This window comes from Corvus kubaryi, unplaced genomic scaffold (assembly GCF_017639235.1).
Source record: "Corvus kubaryi isolate FWS band 111438036 unplaced genomic scaffold, C.kubaryi_AGA036_p1.0 65292, whole genome shotgun sequence".
Lineage (NCBI taxonomy): Eukaryota > Metazoa > Chordata > Aves > Passeriformes > Corvidae > Corvus > Corvus kubaryi.
Genome location: NW_024581897.1, coordinates 38275 through 53488, shown reverse-complemented (window position 1 = coordinate 53488; position 15214 = coordinate 38275). Strand labels below are relative to the sequence as shown.

The window sequence follows — 15214 nt, the reverse complement described above, 5'->3', positions numbered from 1 at the left end:
GAAGGGTTTCTATTTTGTTTTTCTTTAATCCTTGCCCCGAGGCCTCTGCAATACAGCCATGTCTCTGCTTGCGTGGAGAGAAGTTTCCAGTTTCCCTTTGTAACAAAAATCCTCCACCTTTTTAATTTTTGTTTTCCCTTTCTTTTTATCTTTTTCCTTTTTTAATTTTTTTTTTTTTTTCAGAGTCAACAAACTAACAACAAGGGCCCACCACAGTTTGGGACCTTGATACTAAACTAATCGAAAACCAAGGATAACTGTTTGGAAGAAGGGCTATATCATCCTGTATTAGCCAGCCATGAACATGGAAAGTTGCTAGCTAAACTGGAATACTGGCCTACCATGCAGATTTTTACTGTTGAGCTTATTACCCAAGCTGATTCTAGTAGTAGAGAGGGAGGATCTCAGAGAATCAGCAGTATCCTACTGGATTCCAAGGGAATCCTAACATGCTTCATTCAGAAAGATTGAAGTCCCCTTACTAGGGGTTACATACAGTTCTTTAGTCTTGGATGCAGATGCTCATCCCTGACAAAGAGGACAGAACCTCCAGGGCAATGTACTGCAACACTTTGATATGTGTAGATGGCTTTTTATAGTGGTCTGCATTGATAGTTTCTTTAATTTACAACTCCTCCAATGCTTTCTTGTATCTCTGGTTTTTATTAACATCTCTCAGCACCACAACATGCTTGCATGTATGTTTACACAATTGTCTTAGGTCTAGCTTGTTGTTTCTGTTCATCTGCTTTCAGTACACCCTCAATGCAAAGGTTAAGAATTATCTGGGTGGGTTGTAGTGGTATTTTATAGCATGTGAAACACTATATGTTTAGTACATAATTTCTAAAATACATTCACATCATGACCATTAAATTTCAAAGGTAACTGTAGATTGAAGTTCTGGGAAAAGCTGGAAGGGTTGTAAGATGTAGCTGCATTTCTGCTTAACCATCAATTGTTGTGAATGCAGCCACCCAGTTCTTGCTGAGTGTGCTAGGTTCTCTGTGAATATGTAATCTAGTTCAAGACCCCAGTCCCTTCCTTTGATCTCTTCCAGTGCTCACCCTTCTCTCTGTGACTGTGCCTTGTCATAGCAACAAGACTGCTGGCCTGCAAAATAGTCTGTGATAGCAGAGGTCAGGGGCTTGGGAGTGGAGTCCCATGACTCTGAAATGTATCTGAAGAGGTGTGCAACCGGCAGGCTTTGCTGTGTTCAGGATTAAATTTGTGTATTTTTCTTACTGTTTTTACTTGGTTTAGACTCAGAATTGGTAACAGTGTTTCTCCCTAACCCCAGAAAAGAGAGAATTCAGTTTTCTTGTTCCTCATTTTAACCATCTGAGAGCCTTTCAGTACTGAGTAGTATGAATCACATTGGTGTGTATATATTGTTGATGTGATTATACATTGCATGAGGTGATAGTTTTCTTAAAACTACAAGTACATAGCTTTTTAAGGTTTTGGTTTGGTTTTTTTTACAGAAAGGTATGTTCTTTTAAAATTGTGATTATGCTTTTGAATTTAAAAATGCTGCTTCACACTTTATATACTTCTTAACTAGTAAGCAACTATTGTAATGCTATGTAATGCAGAATCTATAGGGCATGTGTATAAAACATATCCCAAAGGGCCAGAGAAGTTGAGTATTTCAGTCAGGAAGGGCTTTTATGCTGGTGTGATGCATGGGGATTTGACTGTCTCGTTTTGATATTCTGCCTTTGTTTTCAGACAGAAATCTAAAAGTTCCTTTTTTGTTATCTCAGAAAAGGTTTGAAATGGCATCCTGTTTATGCTTGGCTTAATTGAGTTTCTGGAATTACTGGGGAATTGTACATTAACAGGTCTGAAGCATCAGTTGGTTAATTTGTAACTTCTGCTGTTTGCAAAGTAGATGGCCGTCCTTTTCTCCTTCCTCCTCTGCCCTGCAGAACTGGCCTATGGCCTGGCTTACTAGCTCGTGTTGGTTCAAAGGACATGGTATATTTTGTGATTGATTGAGCCTGATAGCAGTGTGGGGGGAGACAAGAAAGAGGTGGTGCCTGTATTGTTCAGATGTTGTCTGTATTCTGTGTAGCTCTGAGAGAAAGAGAGGTTTTTGCATTTTCACCGTTGTAAAGAAAAGGTTTATTTGACACAATGCTGTGGGTTTTATGTAAGGTTCTTAATGATGAGCAGGTTTGGATTTTATTTCCTAGTTCATGTGATACCTTTTCTGCCATACTGAAAATCTAATGCTGCCATCCATAGAATGGGGGTGCAGTTCATACCCACTGCTTGTTTTAATAGGGTTGTTTAAGGTATTCCTCTCTCCTGAAGAAGTTTAGGACTTTGAGAGCATCAGGGTCAGAATACCATTCAGCTGACTGAAATGGCAAACTGGCAGTGGCAACATCTCCTTGTCCCAGCCTGCAGATTCATCATGCATTTATGTAAGAATCAGTGCTCTCTTGCTCATCATTAGAACTTCCTGGGTTTGTCCATACTTAACTGAGGATTTCTCAAAACTGCAGAAAGCTAAACCCTGATAAGGTAGGCTCCTAATGCTTATTTCAGCATCAAAGTTGTCCTCTGCTAATATAAAAAAAAAAATCAAATGAAGACAAGTCTGCAGAAGTGTCATTCTTTAACCACACAACTACAGCAAACCTGTACTAGAAAAGCCAATATTCTAGAACCTGGTTCTGCGTATTCTGTATCATACCTCAGTGGTATTGTCTACATCTTTGTGGTTTCACTTGATATGGAGAAAACAGGTGCAGATCAATTGATTTGTGACCACTAAAAGATACTGGAACAGACTTTGTTACTTTTTAGTCTGCTCAAAAGAAGACCCAGACTGCTGAATTGCTATATTCATCATTTATTTTGGTGAGATATTGCAGATGGAAATTCCTTCAGCTGTATTCCCTAGCAGTCAAGATTGTTGAAATCCTTGAACTGCTTTTCCAGAGCAATAAAGCAAGATACTACCCCTTTTCAATGAAAATCTTGTTCCTTGGAGTCACAGAGTATGCAAGTTGCATGTCACTGAGTGTTGCTTATATGTTACCAGTTTGCTATGTGAGAGGCTGACATCTCTTATTTCAAAGGACCAGGAGACAGCTGATGATAGAATCAGCTATGAAAAACATTCCACTTAACACCACTTGCATAATCCCACTCTTCTGTCAGATTAATGACCACTGACTCCACAATGTAGAACTATCTGACACAGACTATTGGATCTGATGGGCTGGGAATATCCAGAAAATATGCCTCAAGTTCAATAGTTATTAGTTCATAGAGAAACTGAGGGGGAAAAAACCCTCAACTGACAGAGGAAATTCATCAGGCTGGCTCAATTCTCAGCTAAATAAGGACATACAAACGAATTTTATTGACTACTCTGTTCAACAATCTCTGCCTGATTTAGAGTAATACCATATTTTCTGCCCCAAAACCCGAGATGTACTGCAAAAAGGAATGGCAGGATGAAAAAGACTTTGTTATACCTTTTGGAGCTGTGCTGTTTCCCTTAGTTCTGACTGAAAGTGTTTTGCTTTTAGGATCCATATGACTGTCTTCTGTGTACTGTGTCCTTACTCTTGTGCTTCCCATCTTGATCACTTTGGACCAGCTAATAACTCTGACACCTGATGGAATAGTTTGCTAGAAGGAGTTTACTGGCATCTGTACTGGGTGTTCCTTAAACCATTGCCCAACCTCCTCTTCCCCATCTTTATGATTTTCTTAACCCAGGGGATAAATCAACTTGCTCATGTAGCACATACCATAATTATAATTAATATTTTTTGACTAGAGTGTACTAAGTTCCAAGAAGATAATACCTAGAGTTGGGTGAACAATTCAACAAATCCAGGAAGACAGATAGGTAGTTTTTAATGTAAAAACATTTGTGAGAACATAATTTTAGAACAGCAGGATATATCTTACACAGAACTTTTAAAGCATCTTTTTCTGCCTTTAGTCCAAGAGTATTATCTAGGATGCTAACTTTAAAAAAGTTTATTTGTAAGTAGTAATCTGGGTCTGCCAATAGCCATTTTCAACAAAAGGTACTCTCTTAAAAAGATGTGTAATGCATTACTATGTTGATGTAAATGGCAGAGCTTACAGTGCTTAATGAACTTTGATCTCCCCACCTATGGTTCAAGCCTCGGTCTTTCTCTAATCTGTAATTTATTCACTCTCTGCAATCCATTAGATTAGAGTGTCATGTCCTCAGGTGCAAATATTACTGAATATTATCAGGAAATTCTAACTCCGGCAAAGAAGTAAATGTAATGAATAAAGGCTAATGTTGTTGGTATGATTTTTCTCTTAAAGGGGAACCTTGTTGAGCAGCTTTTCTTATGATGATTTCTCTACTGTTTCACACTAACTGAAATACTGGAATGAGATCATCCTAGAAAGCAGAGGAGGAGATGCTTGCCATGTTCATATGTGGAAGCATGGAAGGTCCTTCAAGATGTCAGGGAGTAGCTGAACTTGTTACTGTTTTGATTGTTGCTGTCCTACCTTGAATGAATAAGAGGAACAGTGCACCTGTTTAATAATTATCTGGTCCCTTGGGATGAAAGTTTGCCTCATCAAGGAAGTTGTTACTTCCTTATTATATTTGTCTGGCCCACAGGAAGGGTGTGCAGAGCTCTTAAAATCTTTCTGGTGTTCTTCGAGGCAGTAACTTAAAATTCCTCAGGCCTGGAGATGTGGAGAGATATTTTCCTTGCACTTCTGTCACGTGCATTTGCTCTTATCTTACCTAGATTAAAAGGCCTAGTAAATTCTGACAGATCTTAATCTGAGACAGTATTTAATGTGCATTTTATTGGTAATGTCCGTTGCTCTGTAGTAGCATAAGCTGTAGACTCGGAACGCAGAGATGGAGTGGGAGGTTGTTGTCACTATGAACAAAGTGATCACTTGAATTACAAGTGCAATTACCTTTGTTTGTTTGTTTGTTTTCTATTACTCTTTACAAAAGAGGAAGAATACTGATACGTAGTGCTAGTCATTTGTTTTAAGCCACAGAAGACAATCACAGAAAGAAATAGGCCTGGCAAATGCATGGAATTTGAATTGTGGAAATGTCTGTTTGCCACAAGTACTGTAAATGTAGCAGTGAAGCATGTACTGTATCAGCTTCTTCCCCCCCCCCCCCCAACTTGTGTTTATTTTTGATGTAGGTTTGGTCACTTTGCTTAGAAAAATGATTTGAGGGAGTCTTTAAAAGCTGGCTAGCCCAGAAAGAAAAAATCACGTGCCTATTACAGACTGGCATTATTTTAAGTGGGACTTAACATTGCTGTGTTATTTTGAGCTGTCCTGATTACTGAGTAGTGGGCAGGGTATTTTCAAAGACGTTTTGACTTTCATTATCCTGCGGTATTTTTGGGGATGCGGAAGGAGGGCGGCAGGGGCCGGCAGGTGTTTCAAGTTGCCCTGGAGCCCCAGTCACAGGTGCGCTCCGAGCCCGCCGGCTGCCACCTCGAACTGAAGGGAAGGAGGGGAATGCCCAGCGACCAAGCGTGCTCTGCTCCGGCTCCCGCCTGCTCGCCCTTACAGTGCTCCCTTCACAGCGCCCGGCTTTAAGGCCGAGCTGGAGGCGGGGGGACGCTGCGCTCCGGTCTCTGGCCGGCGGAACCCGGCCGCTCGATCGGGCCGCCGCCAAGCCGGAGCCTCGACCCCGCTGGAGAGGGCTGGCGCCCATTTCCCCGTGCGGGCCGTGGCTCCCGGGCTGTGCCCTGGAGTGCTCGGGGCGGCGGGAGCGCCTCGGCACCCGAGCACCGACATGGCTGTTGAAGACCTGGCGCCTTGCGCAGGGAGGGCCGGGCTCCCCAGTGCCTCTGGCAGAGCTCGGGAAGTTTCGCAGGAGCGAATGCACCGCCTTTTCCTGGGGATCGGGATTTAAACCCCTGCAAGGAATAAAACCTCCGCATTTCCCCGCGACCGCCGCCCCTTCCTCTCCCCCTCCGTGGCCGGGGACAGGCGGCGCTTCCGGCGCGGGGCGGGGCGGGCGCTGCGGCCGCAGGGGGGCGCTGTGCGGGGCCGCCGGTCCCTCAGAGCCGCGCGTGGGGCGGGAGCTGCGGGGGGAGGGCGGCCGGAGCCTCGCAGGGCTCGGGCTTCGAGCTGCGCTTGGCCACAGGGAAACCGCAGTTGACAGAACGGCCAGACGGGTCACCCCCGTTTGCTGTTACCCGCTGCAGCACGATTTTTTGACTCGGTGCTTTTCATCTCTTAACACCTGGTGGTGGAAACTTGCTGCTCGTTCAGTATATTCACGCAATTAAGGAGTTTTTATCAGCACTGATCTGTAAAATCTCTTTAAAAATCTCTTCAGAGATCAAGGGGCCTTGCTTGTTGACTGATCATCCTGAAAAAACAATCTAAATAGCCTGAACAGTTCCATAAGCAGAGTGTGTCTGTAAGGGGTGCGTTCTTGGGAAACCTGGATGAGCCCTCACCTCAGGGCTACTGCAGCAGAGTGATGGGTGGTAGATTCCTTTTAACTCTTCCTCCCCAACAGTTCTTAGTCATTAACCAGGTGTGCTGACTTCAAAGGGGACAAATACCTGGTGGGCTGAGAAAAAGCTCCCATTTGGGAGTTGGTTTCCCTCATGTGCGGTCTGATGGGCCTTGTTGATTAAAAATAAAAACAAAATATGAGAATAGAGCAAAGAAAGTGACCTGTCCATATTCAAACCAACTTCTCTGCGTTGGCCAGCATTTTTCCTGGAAAATGCTGAGTAATATTTCATAATTTATTACTTTCATTGGTTTGTCTTATATTTCAATGTAAGTTCAGGTTCTGCTAGTCTCGGTGGAGGGCCAGTGCCTTCTTGTTTAGTACTGTGATGGTGATAGCTGTCATTGCTTGGAGAAATAGTTTCTTGCATTCTATGTCCATAAAGGCAATAGGATTTTGAAAAGTTACTGGGAATGTCTGCTTTGTGGAGTCGTTGAGCAACATTTGAACAGTACATACAGAGGCACAGTGGCAGAAACGGGTTAAAAACCCCTGCGTTAGCCTTGGCGATTAAAATACTGTCTTTTCTACTCAGGGGATTTTATTATATTCTAATACCTTCTCTGTGCAGTTGGTAATGCCAGGTTTGGACTGTATTTGATGAAAACCTGTGCACTTACATAGGTCAGATCTTATCAGCGTAAGAAGCGTATGCAACAGTTCTGACCTCTGATGGTCAGAAAAAGCAGTATTCTCTGAGGCACATTTTGCAAAGATTGTGATATCCTAGTTTGTGAAAATGACACTGAAAAAGTACAAAGAACCTGGTCCACCTTAATTTTCTACACTAGTGAGCTTATCTCCACCCTAAGTCATAGGGAAGATTGTTTTTAATGGCACTTCCAAGTAACATGGAGGGAAAAGAACATAATTTTTTTAAAAATTCTTGTATTTAAAATCTTTAGAAGGTCTAAATCTCATTTGAATCCCTTTAAAAGGTTTTTGAAAGAGGAGTTTGAGAAGGAAGGAGCAGAGACACTGTAGAAGCTTTAGTGAAGTTTAACTACATTCCATACTGGTTCAGGAACTCCTGTGTTTGTAATTATTCTGTCATTTGTTTTAACTACACAGAAACAGAAAATGTTAAGTTTTCTCTCTGGAGATGAGGAGAGGGAGTAATTTTTGAGTTAAGAAGTTACCTTTTGGGGTGGGACTGAGGATGCTGTCTTTCTTATTGCAGGCAAAACGAGCAGTACAGCGAGGAGCCACAGCGGTCATCTTTGATGTTTCTGAAAACCCAGATGCCATTGATCAGGTACGAAGCAATGCCAGGCAGGAAGCAATGTAGGTGTTGGGAACCTGGTAGAAAGGGAAAACTTCGGGGAGCTGGATTTTTCTTCTAGCTTTTGCTAGAATCCAGAATCCAGGCCTGGGATTAAGGTTTTGAAAGAGGATGGAGGCAAATTTTTTGTGGCCCATTATCTAATCAAGGAGGTTTTCTTTGCCCAGCTCTGTGTACAAAACACAGGATGTTTGGCCCTATCCAGCCTGTGATCAATAGTGTTGTTGAACAGCTGCTATTTTTGAGATTGTGAAATTACTTTCAAACCTGATTCTAAACAAGTTTCTTTTTAAAATTTATAACCATTTCTTTCTCATTTACAGCTGATGATTTCTGCCTATGTATTTTGTGGACAAGCAGGGTTTTTCTTCTTTTTCCGACTCTTGTTATAACTTCCATCTTTTTATTTGAAGTGGGTGAGGTAATAGCCCTATGAAAGGCTTCGACTTACTTCAGCCAATTCTGAGTTATTTCAGTGAAGAAATGTAAGCACAAAAATAGTCTGCATTTGGTTTAGTTCTGTTTGGTCTTGAAACAAAACTGCTGTTTCTGTTACAGCAGGAACAAGCAGAGCTGAAGGTTTTTAAGTGCAGCCTGTATTTCTTGGGGGAAAAGAGAGATCATCAATGTTTACATTAAAAAAGCTGGCTTTAATTCTGAAATGAGCATCTGTTGGACAGAGGAATTCAGAAGACCCTGTGCAATGGATGCTTTGAGTACTGTTGTCTGCATGGGCATCAACGTTGCAGCCTTGATCTTGAAAACGTTCACAGGGATATTTTTCCCCCTTTTCTACACAGGAAAAGTATCTTCACAAAGATGTGATCTGTCTTTTTCCGTTTTTTAACTCTGTGTTACAGCTTCTGGTTACTTTCAGCCGCTCTGCTCTGGGCTTGGGAAGCTGAGTTACTGTCTCTTGCTCTTTTCCCTCTAACAACGACAGCTTTCCTTGCTTGTTTATAAATAATAAACTGGGTGCATCTGTCGCCAAGAGCTGGGAAATGAATCTAGTGGATGTTTGAATGTTTTGGGTGTACCAATAAAATGGAAGAAGGTTAGTGGCTTAGAGCCTTAGCTGACAAAGTAGGGTCTGTTAGATGAAAGAGCAGTAGCCTGTGGAAACACTGGCAAACAGAAGAGGAATGACTGGATGTAGCTTTCATACTCTAAAAGTAACAGTTACTGGATTGGCTCTGTTCTCATGCTGCTCTGGATGCTTGTTTTCAATGGATTTTGATTCTCATCTAAAGTCTTCAGAACCCTTGAGATCAGGGGTGCTACATAATTTATCTTTAAAATAAGTACTGTTTTGGCACTCATAATGGAATTGTGGAAAACAGTGACAGCAGTGGAGGAAAAACTGACACAAGTTAATCTGGAGGATCTTCGGTTCAAATGGAAATATCCTAAGACACTAACGGGAGCTGTTTAGGAAGTTTTCTCAGGTATGCTTGTTACCAAGCACTAGAACAAATAAGGGAGATTGCTTTGAAAGGGAGGAGTGGAATACTGTGAAGGGAAATCCTTCCTGCCAGTCAGTGACCAGAAATTGGAGGCAGGCCTGACCAGAAGAATTGTCCCTGGGTAATTTGGTAGATGCCAAATGAAAGGACTTTGCCTATAGATTATGTGGGGTTTATTCCCGTTGATCTGAGTATCTTCTGCTGTAAATTAAGAATTAAACTTCTGGTTTTAGAAATGCTCTCTGAAGTCTGACTTGTTCCTTAGTTTTACTTTTGCATATTTGAAGAGGAGTAACAGCACCCAGAGCATCATGTTTAGCAAGAGTCCGACAATGTGCAAAAGTAACTGAGGAATTGGGTGGATTCTTTCTTAGACAAGAAATCATTAGAGAGAGTATGTGTCTGGGAGTGGAGGGACGGTGATTTGATTTGGCCCTAGACCAGCAAGGCGAGTAGACACATAGGATCCCTGGATACTTCAGCTAGTTTTTAGCTCATCACAAGACACCTGCCTTAAAAGTAGTTTGATCAGTGTTCTCAGAAAATCCATCGAATACTAGGAAGAATCAGTTTTAAAAAGCCTCAGTGAAATCTGTTATCATCTGGTCAGCGTAAGTAGAGTCATCATCCTTTAATCAGGAAGATAGCCCAATCAGCTGGTAATTTCTACATGGTTTAGCCAGAACTAACAGGTAGCTATCAACAATGCAGATTTATTAATCTCAGCCATAAGATACTATTATTCTATTTGCTCACATTCCTGTAATTTCATTCCTTTCCCCTGTACCATTTCCATCTGCTTGTCAGTGCATTGCTTGTTTTGTATCAACCAGCCTCTATACTAGTATTTTTCTTGTAAGTCAGAATAAGCTATATGAATTTTTTGTGTTGGTGACATTTTGTGACAGAACAACTCTCTTGTCTAGTTATTACCCTCTCTGGTATATAATTTAGCAGATTGTTGGTCTGGATTTGTTGGCCGGAGAAGTTGCACGTTCTCCACACTTGAAGGTTTTCAACATCTGACTGAATAAAGCCCTAAGCAGCCTGGTTTGATGTCATAGTTGACCCTGCCTTGACCAGGAGGTTGGGCTCACGACATGCCTTCCCACACACATTATTTTCTGAGTCTTTCTATGATTTGGCCTTTCTTACAAAACGTAGCTGGACCTGAAAGGAAGTTTCAGGGTGAATTATGTAGTCTACTCATATGCTTTAGTCTTTGAGGCCCCCCATCCTGCAGTCAAGAGGTCTAGTGGTTGCTAGAACTCAAGTAATTTTGAATGAGTTTGTCGAGTTAAACAGCAGAAATTACTAACTTAACTTGTTTAGGTACAAAGAGCCTGAAAGACAGGACTCTATGGGATTGTTCAGAAAGCTGAAGAAATTTCTATGTGAATAATGTAACTACAAAGTTGAAATTGAAAAATTGATGAAATGTAGCAAGGACAAGGTTTCTGGAATGTGCAGATTTTTATTCTTCTTCATTGTGAGGTTTAATGTTACAGTATTAATATATGCACTGGTACATAGTGCAGCTAAGTTAAAGCTGCTATTCAGAAATAGCATTTCCTTATCCTTAATCTTAGTTTTGGTCCATTAAAAAAAAAAAAAAAAGAGCATAAGTCAAAAGTTTAATTCAGGTTTAATTCTGTGGAATACTTAAAGGTCTGTGCTAGAAGAGAACAATCAGTGCTTGAAATCAATTCCACGTTCATATTCCTTTACCATTCTCTGTGTTGTTCAGAAGAAAAGTGGTTTTCCTGAAACATGCCTTTTGAGCAGATTTTTTTTTTTTTTCCCTAGCTGAACCAGGGCTCAGAGGACCCTCTGAAGAGACCAGTGGTGTATGTGAAAGGTGCTGATGCTGTCAAGCTAATGAACATAGTTAACAAGCAGAAAGTGGCACGAGCCAGGATTCAGCATCGCCCCCCACGGGTGAGACTTTCAGATCCTTTCTCTGGATATCACAGCGCTGTTGTTACTGCAGGCAGGGCTTGCTCACTGCAAGGGTGAAGATGTTTTGATGCCCCTTATGTGCATTAATACACGTGAAATTCTGTTGACTGAAATAAACGGAGTAACTGCACTGTGGACAAGCAGCTGCACCTGGTATAAGTTTAGAATCCACAGTGTGGCATCCGCTGTGTTTCAGAAGGATACTTTTGAGTATAGAAACGGCTAAAAATTCACAGAGAAGTTTTCCTTTTTCTTGATTAAGTAACTTAGTTATTGCACACTCCTGCTGGTTCCGTTTTGTAAGGTGGTCTGCCCTGTGTTAACGAATAATTCTGTGTAGTATTTTAAACATGGATTAATGATGAGATTATCCGATTAATTATGAGATTATCTGATATTTGTAATTGTAATATAAAATACTTTTCCTAGACTTTTTTTTCCCCTAACACTCTCTAACATACAGTTTACAGAAGAAGAGCAAAGCTAGAAGGTCATCCATGTCCTAGTTACTGGTTTGGTTTGGGTTTTTTTTTTAATGGAATCGTTCTGTTAAGAAATGTATTTAAGAAGTGAGCCATTTTTTAATAATTCAGATGTTGATTTTCAGTCACATGCATAAGCAACCCAATAAGCTATAAAAATTTGTGTTGGTGTGATTCACTCAGTTAAAAAACCTGGATTTATGCAGTTCAGAGACAGTAAATCTGACATCTCATGACTGGCATTCTGTGTATTCTGTTCACTTGCAGCGGCACTTGAAACCCAGGTTTTGTCTCATGGAATCACAGATAATGAACACAACAGTCTGTACTTTGACTTCTGCCATTCTGACTGTGTACATTTGGCAAAGGCCCCTGAGAAATAAAAGAGAAAGAAACAAAATTGAGTGTGATCTAAAGGAAGGAAAAATAATACTTTTGTTTTAATTTTTAAGCAACCCACTGAGTACTTCGATATGGGAATTTTCCTGGCCTTCTTTGTGGTTGTGTCTCTTGTTTGCCTCATTCTTCTCGTCAAGATCAAACTGAAACAGCGACGTAGTCAGGTAAGACCAGTAATGGGATATTCACAAAATACTGAAAGTTAGCTTCTCTTACTTTGTCCTAAAACGTGCTTTCGACTTTTGGAAATTCAGGATGCTGACTTACAGTAGCCATCTTGGTGGCTCTGTGGTTTTATCCATGCATGTAGGCCTTTGGAAGTACTTGGAAGTGTCTTTAAAGGAGATTTACATTGACCCATGATGTTCAGTCAGTTAAATCCTGAAATGAAAATGGTACAGAAGCAGTCCACTTAGCCATTGGGAAGAAAGAACATCTCTGGTTGCTCACAGGTTACCAGTAGCACTGGTATACTTCTGAATAAGTCCAGACTCTTACTGCTGTATTGTGGAGAGGATATCAGGATCGAAAATAAGTCATAAATCTTGCCAATAGGATAACATCTGTTGAAATGGGAGAGGTTTTCAAAGTAAAAAGTTTGGTTAGGAGAAATTCCAGGTGACATACTTTGAGTTTGTCCTGGAGGAAATGATACAGCTGATTTTTAACATTTCATTTTAATCTCTTTCTCAAGTATTGCTCCAGATAACATGGTGGTAACAGCATATTGGGGCATTACAATCAATCCTGACATTTAAATAAAAGTTCCTGGCCAAGCTTTGTATGTTGGCTTGAATAGTTGCTACCTATCAGTTGAGCAGTTGCAGTGTATCCCATTTGTCAGCACCTTCACCCAGTTCTAATTCAGAGTAGTTTATCATTCTCACTTCTGCATGTGGCATACATTCTTTTCATGAGGCTTCTGGTCTGAATTCTAATTAGCCTTCTCTGTTTAATGTAAGAAATTATACATCACTTGGGCCTGACATGATCTGTAAGATATGTTATGGTGGTGTTTCTCTGCTACTACACTCTAGTCCCTTACACAGCAGCATTGGTTTTTTTTTTTTCTTTTTTTTTTTTCTTTCTTCTCATGTAGAATTCCATGAACAGGCTTGCAGTGCAAGCACTGGAGAAAATGGAGACCAGGAAGTTTAAGTCCAAAAGTAAGGGACACCGAGAAAGTAACTGTGGAGCACTGGATACACTCAGTAGCAGCTCCACCTCTGACTGTGCCATCTGCTTGGAGAAGTACATTGATGGGGAGGTAAAGGATGTAAGGTTTCTTCACCATGGGCTGGGAATGTAGGTGCTTTTAGCACTGTAGTACGTGGCTGGCTGTTGGGTACGTTGTATACCTGAGGTGGTTCTGCTTGTCAGTCTGATCACACTGAGCAGCCAACTCAGCTTCAGCTGCATCCTGCAGCTCCAAATTACCCATGCTGCAAAGTGAGAGGTGAGGGATCCCATTTGCAAATCGCTACCTCCAGTGTTCTTGCATTTCTGAAGAACAAGTCACAAAGAAGTCAGCAGTTGGTTCTCTGGGTATTTTTGACAAGTCATGCACTAAGGTGATTCTCTGTTGGAGGCAAGGGATACCCGTAGTGTTTTGCTTGATGGCACCCTGTCTTAAAAATGTCAAGTACACAGCACTGCTGGGAAACCAGAGGAGGAGAAGGAAGAGATGTCAAAACTTTCAGGAGCAGTTTTTGGCTCGTCAGGGCTTGCTGTCCATGACAGTTCTACCCAGAGGAAGCAATGAAAAGGGTGAAATAGAAAATGGGCTCCTTAAAATAAATAAAGGCAGTCAATATTCACAGCTATAAGCATCCATTAGAAAGATTATGAGGACATTTTATTTTGAAATGGTTCATAAAAGAATCATAATTTTTAAGGCAATAGAAAATACCAGATGCATGTTTGAGTGCTGCAAGGTGCAAATAGAAAGTTAATGAAGTTAGTTGATGGGAAATTATTCAGAGTAGCAAGGATGAAGGTAGACAAGAACTTCGAAAGGGCTGTACAAAATGACTGGAGAGGAAATTCAGGCATGAGCTTGAGCATGAACTGATAGACATAGGGAATAGCTCCATGTATACCAGGGATGGGTTGGGAGCTGAGCATTGCTATTCAGGAAGAAGATTTTGATGCTTTAGATAGCTTTGTGAAAGCAAATGGATGCTTTGTGGCAATTAAAAAGGCAAATCAGATACTAGAAATGAGCTGGGAAAGTCTAGAGAATTGAACAGAAAATAAAATTACACCACAGTGTAAGTTTAGTCATGTTCTCACTTTGAGTACTGTGTACTTCTGACCTCGTTTCACAAAAGATATGGAATGGAAATGACGGTGCTTCAGAAAAGGATAGTCATAAAATGATCAAGTATTTTGAATGGTTTCTGGGGGGAAAAAAAAAAAGATTGAGTGGGCAAGGACTCTAGACCTAGATTTCTTGGGGACAGAGGGAATACAAAGTCAAGTGGTGTTTCTCCACCAGGAGGTAGTAGCCCTGTGGAACTTCGTGGCAAAGCAAGTTAGAAGTTGAAAACCTAAGCTCATGGGAAGACATGAGCAGTACTTGGAAGAAAGATTCTTTGCAGGTTTCTGAACTGGTAGATATCCATCAGGCTCAGGAAATCCTGTAAACAGATCACAGCTGAAAGATGAAGAATCCTGGGCAAGGGAAAAAGTATCATATACACTGTTGATTTTGCTTTTCCCTGAGTGTTTTCCATTGCAAATAATTGTAGAAAAGGTACATCATTACTCTTGATTTTTTTTTTTTTAAGTTTATTTAATATATTAAGGAAAACTTTAGTGATGGCCTTCTTCAAGTTGTTGGGTCATAGGGACATACAGGAAAAAGTGTCCTAAAGAAGTGTCCTATATCTGTGTGGAGTTCTAAGGTGCCTGCAGACTATTCTTCTAGACACAGCTGATCACTAGCTGTTGTGCTCTTGGTTATCTTGATGCCATTTTTTTCCTCCCTAGCACTTCTAGGCTAGGAATTGCTCCATTTAGTAGATGGGTTGAAAAAACTAGGAACAAGCTGTGAAAAATTCACTTGTTAGGAAGAAGTACTTTTTCATGGTCCTTCATC

General features: G+C 41.0%; 1 protein-coding gene across 2 annotated transcripts in view; it reads left to right on the top strand.

Moving 5' to 3' along the window:
- Positions 1–15214, top strand: part of LOC121673240 (E3 ubiquitin-protein ligase ZNRF3-like) — a 30546-nt gene that overhangs the window by 8852 nt on the left and 6480 nt on the right. Inside the window, exons 2-5 of one of the 2 annotated variants that reach the window (XM_042046392.1) lie at positions 7710–7784; positions 11081–11212; positions 12168–12278; positions 13214–13381. In XM_042046392.1, the coding sequence (XP_041902326.1) occupies positions 7710–7784; positions 11081–11212; positions 12168–12278; positions 13214–13381 (486 nt within the window). The remainder of the gene's footprint in view (positions 1–7709; positions 7785–11080; positions 11213–12167; positions 12279–13213; positions 13382–15214) is intronic. The other variant, XM_042046393.1, reaches the window with a different exon arrangement.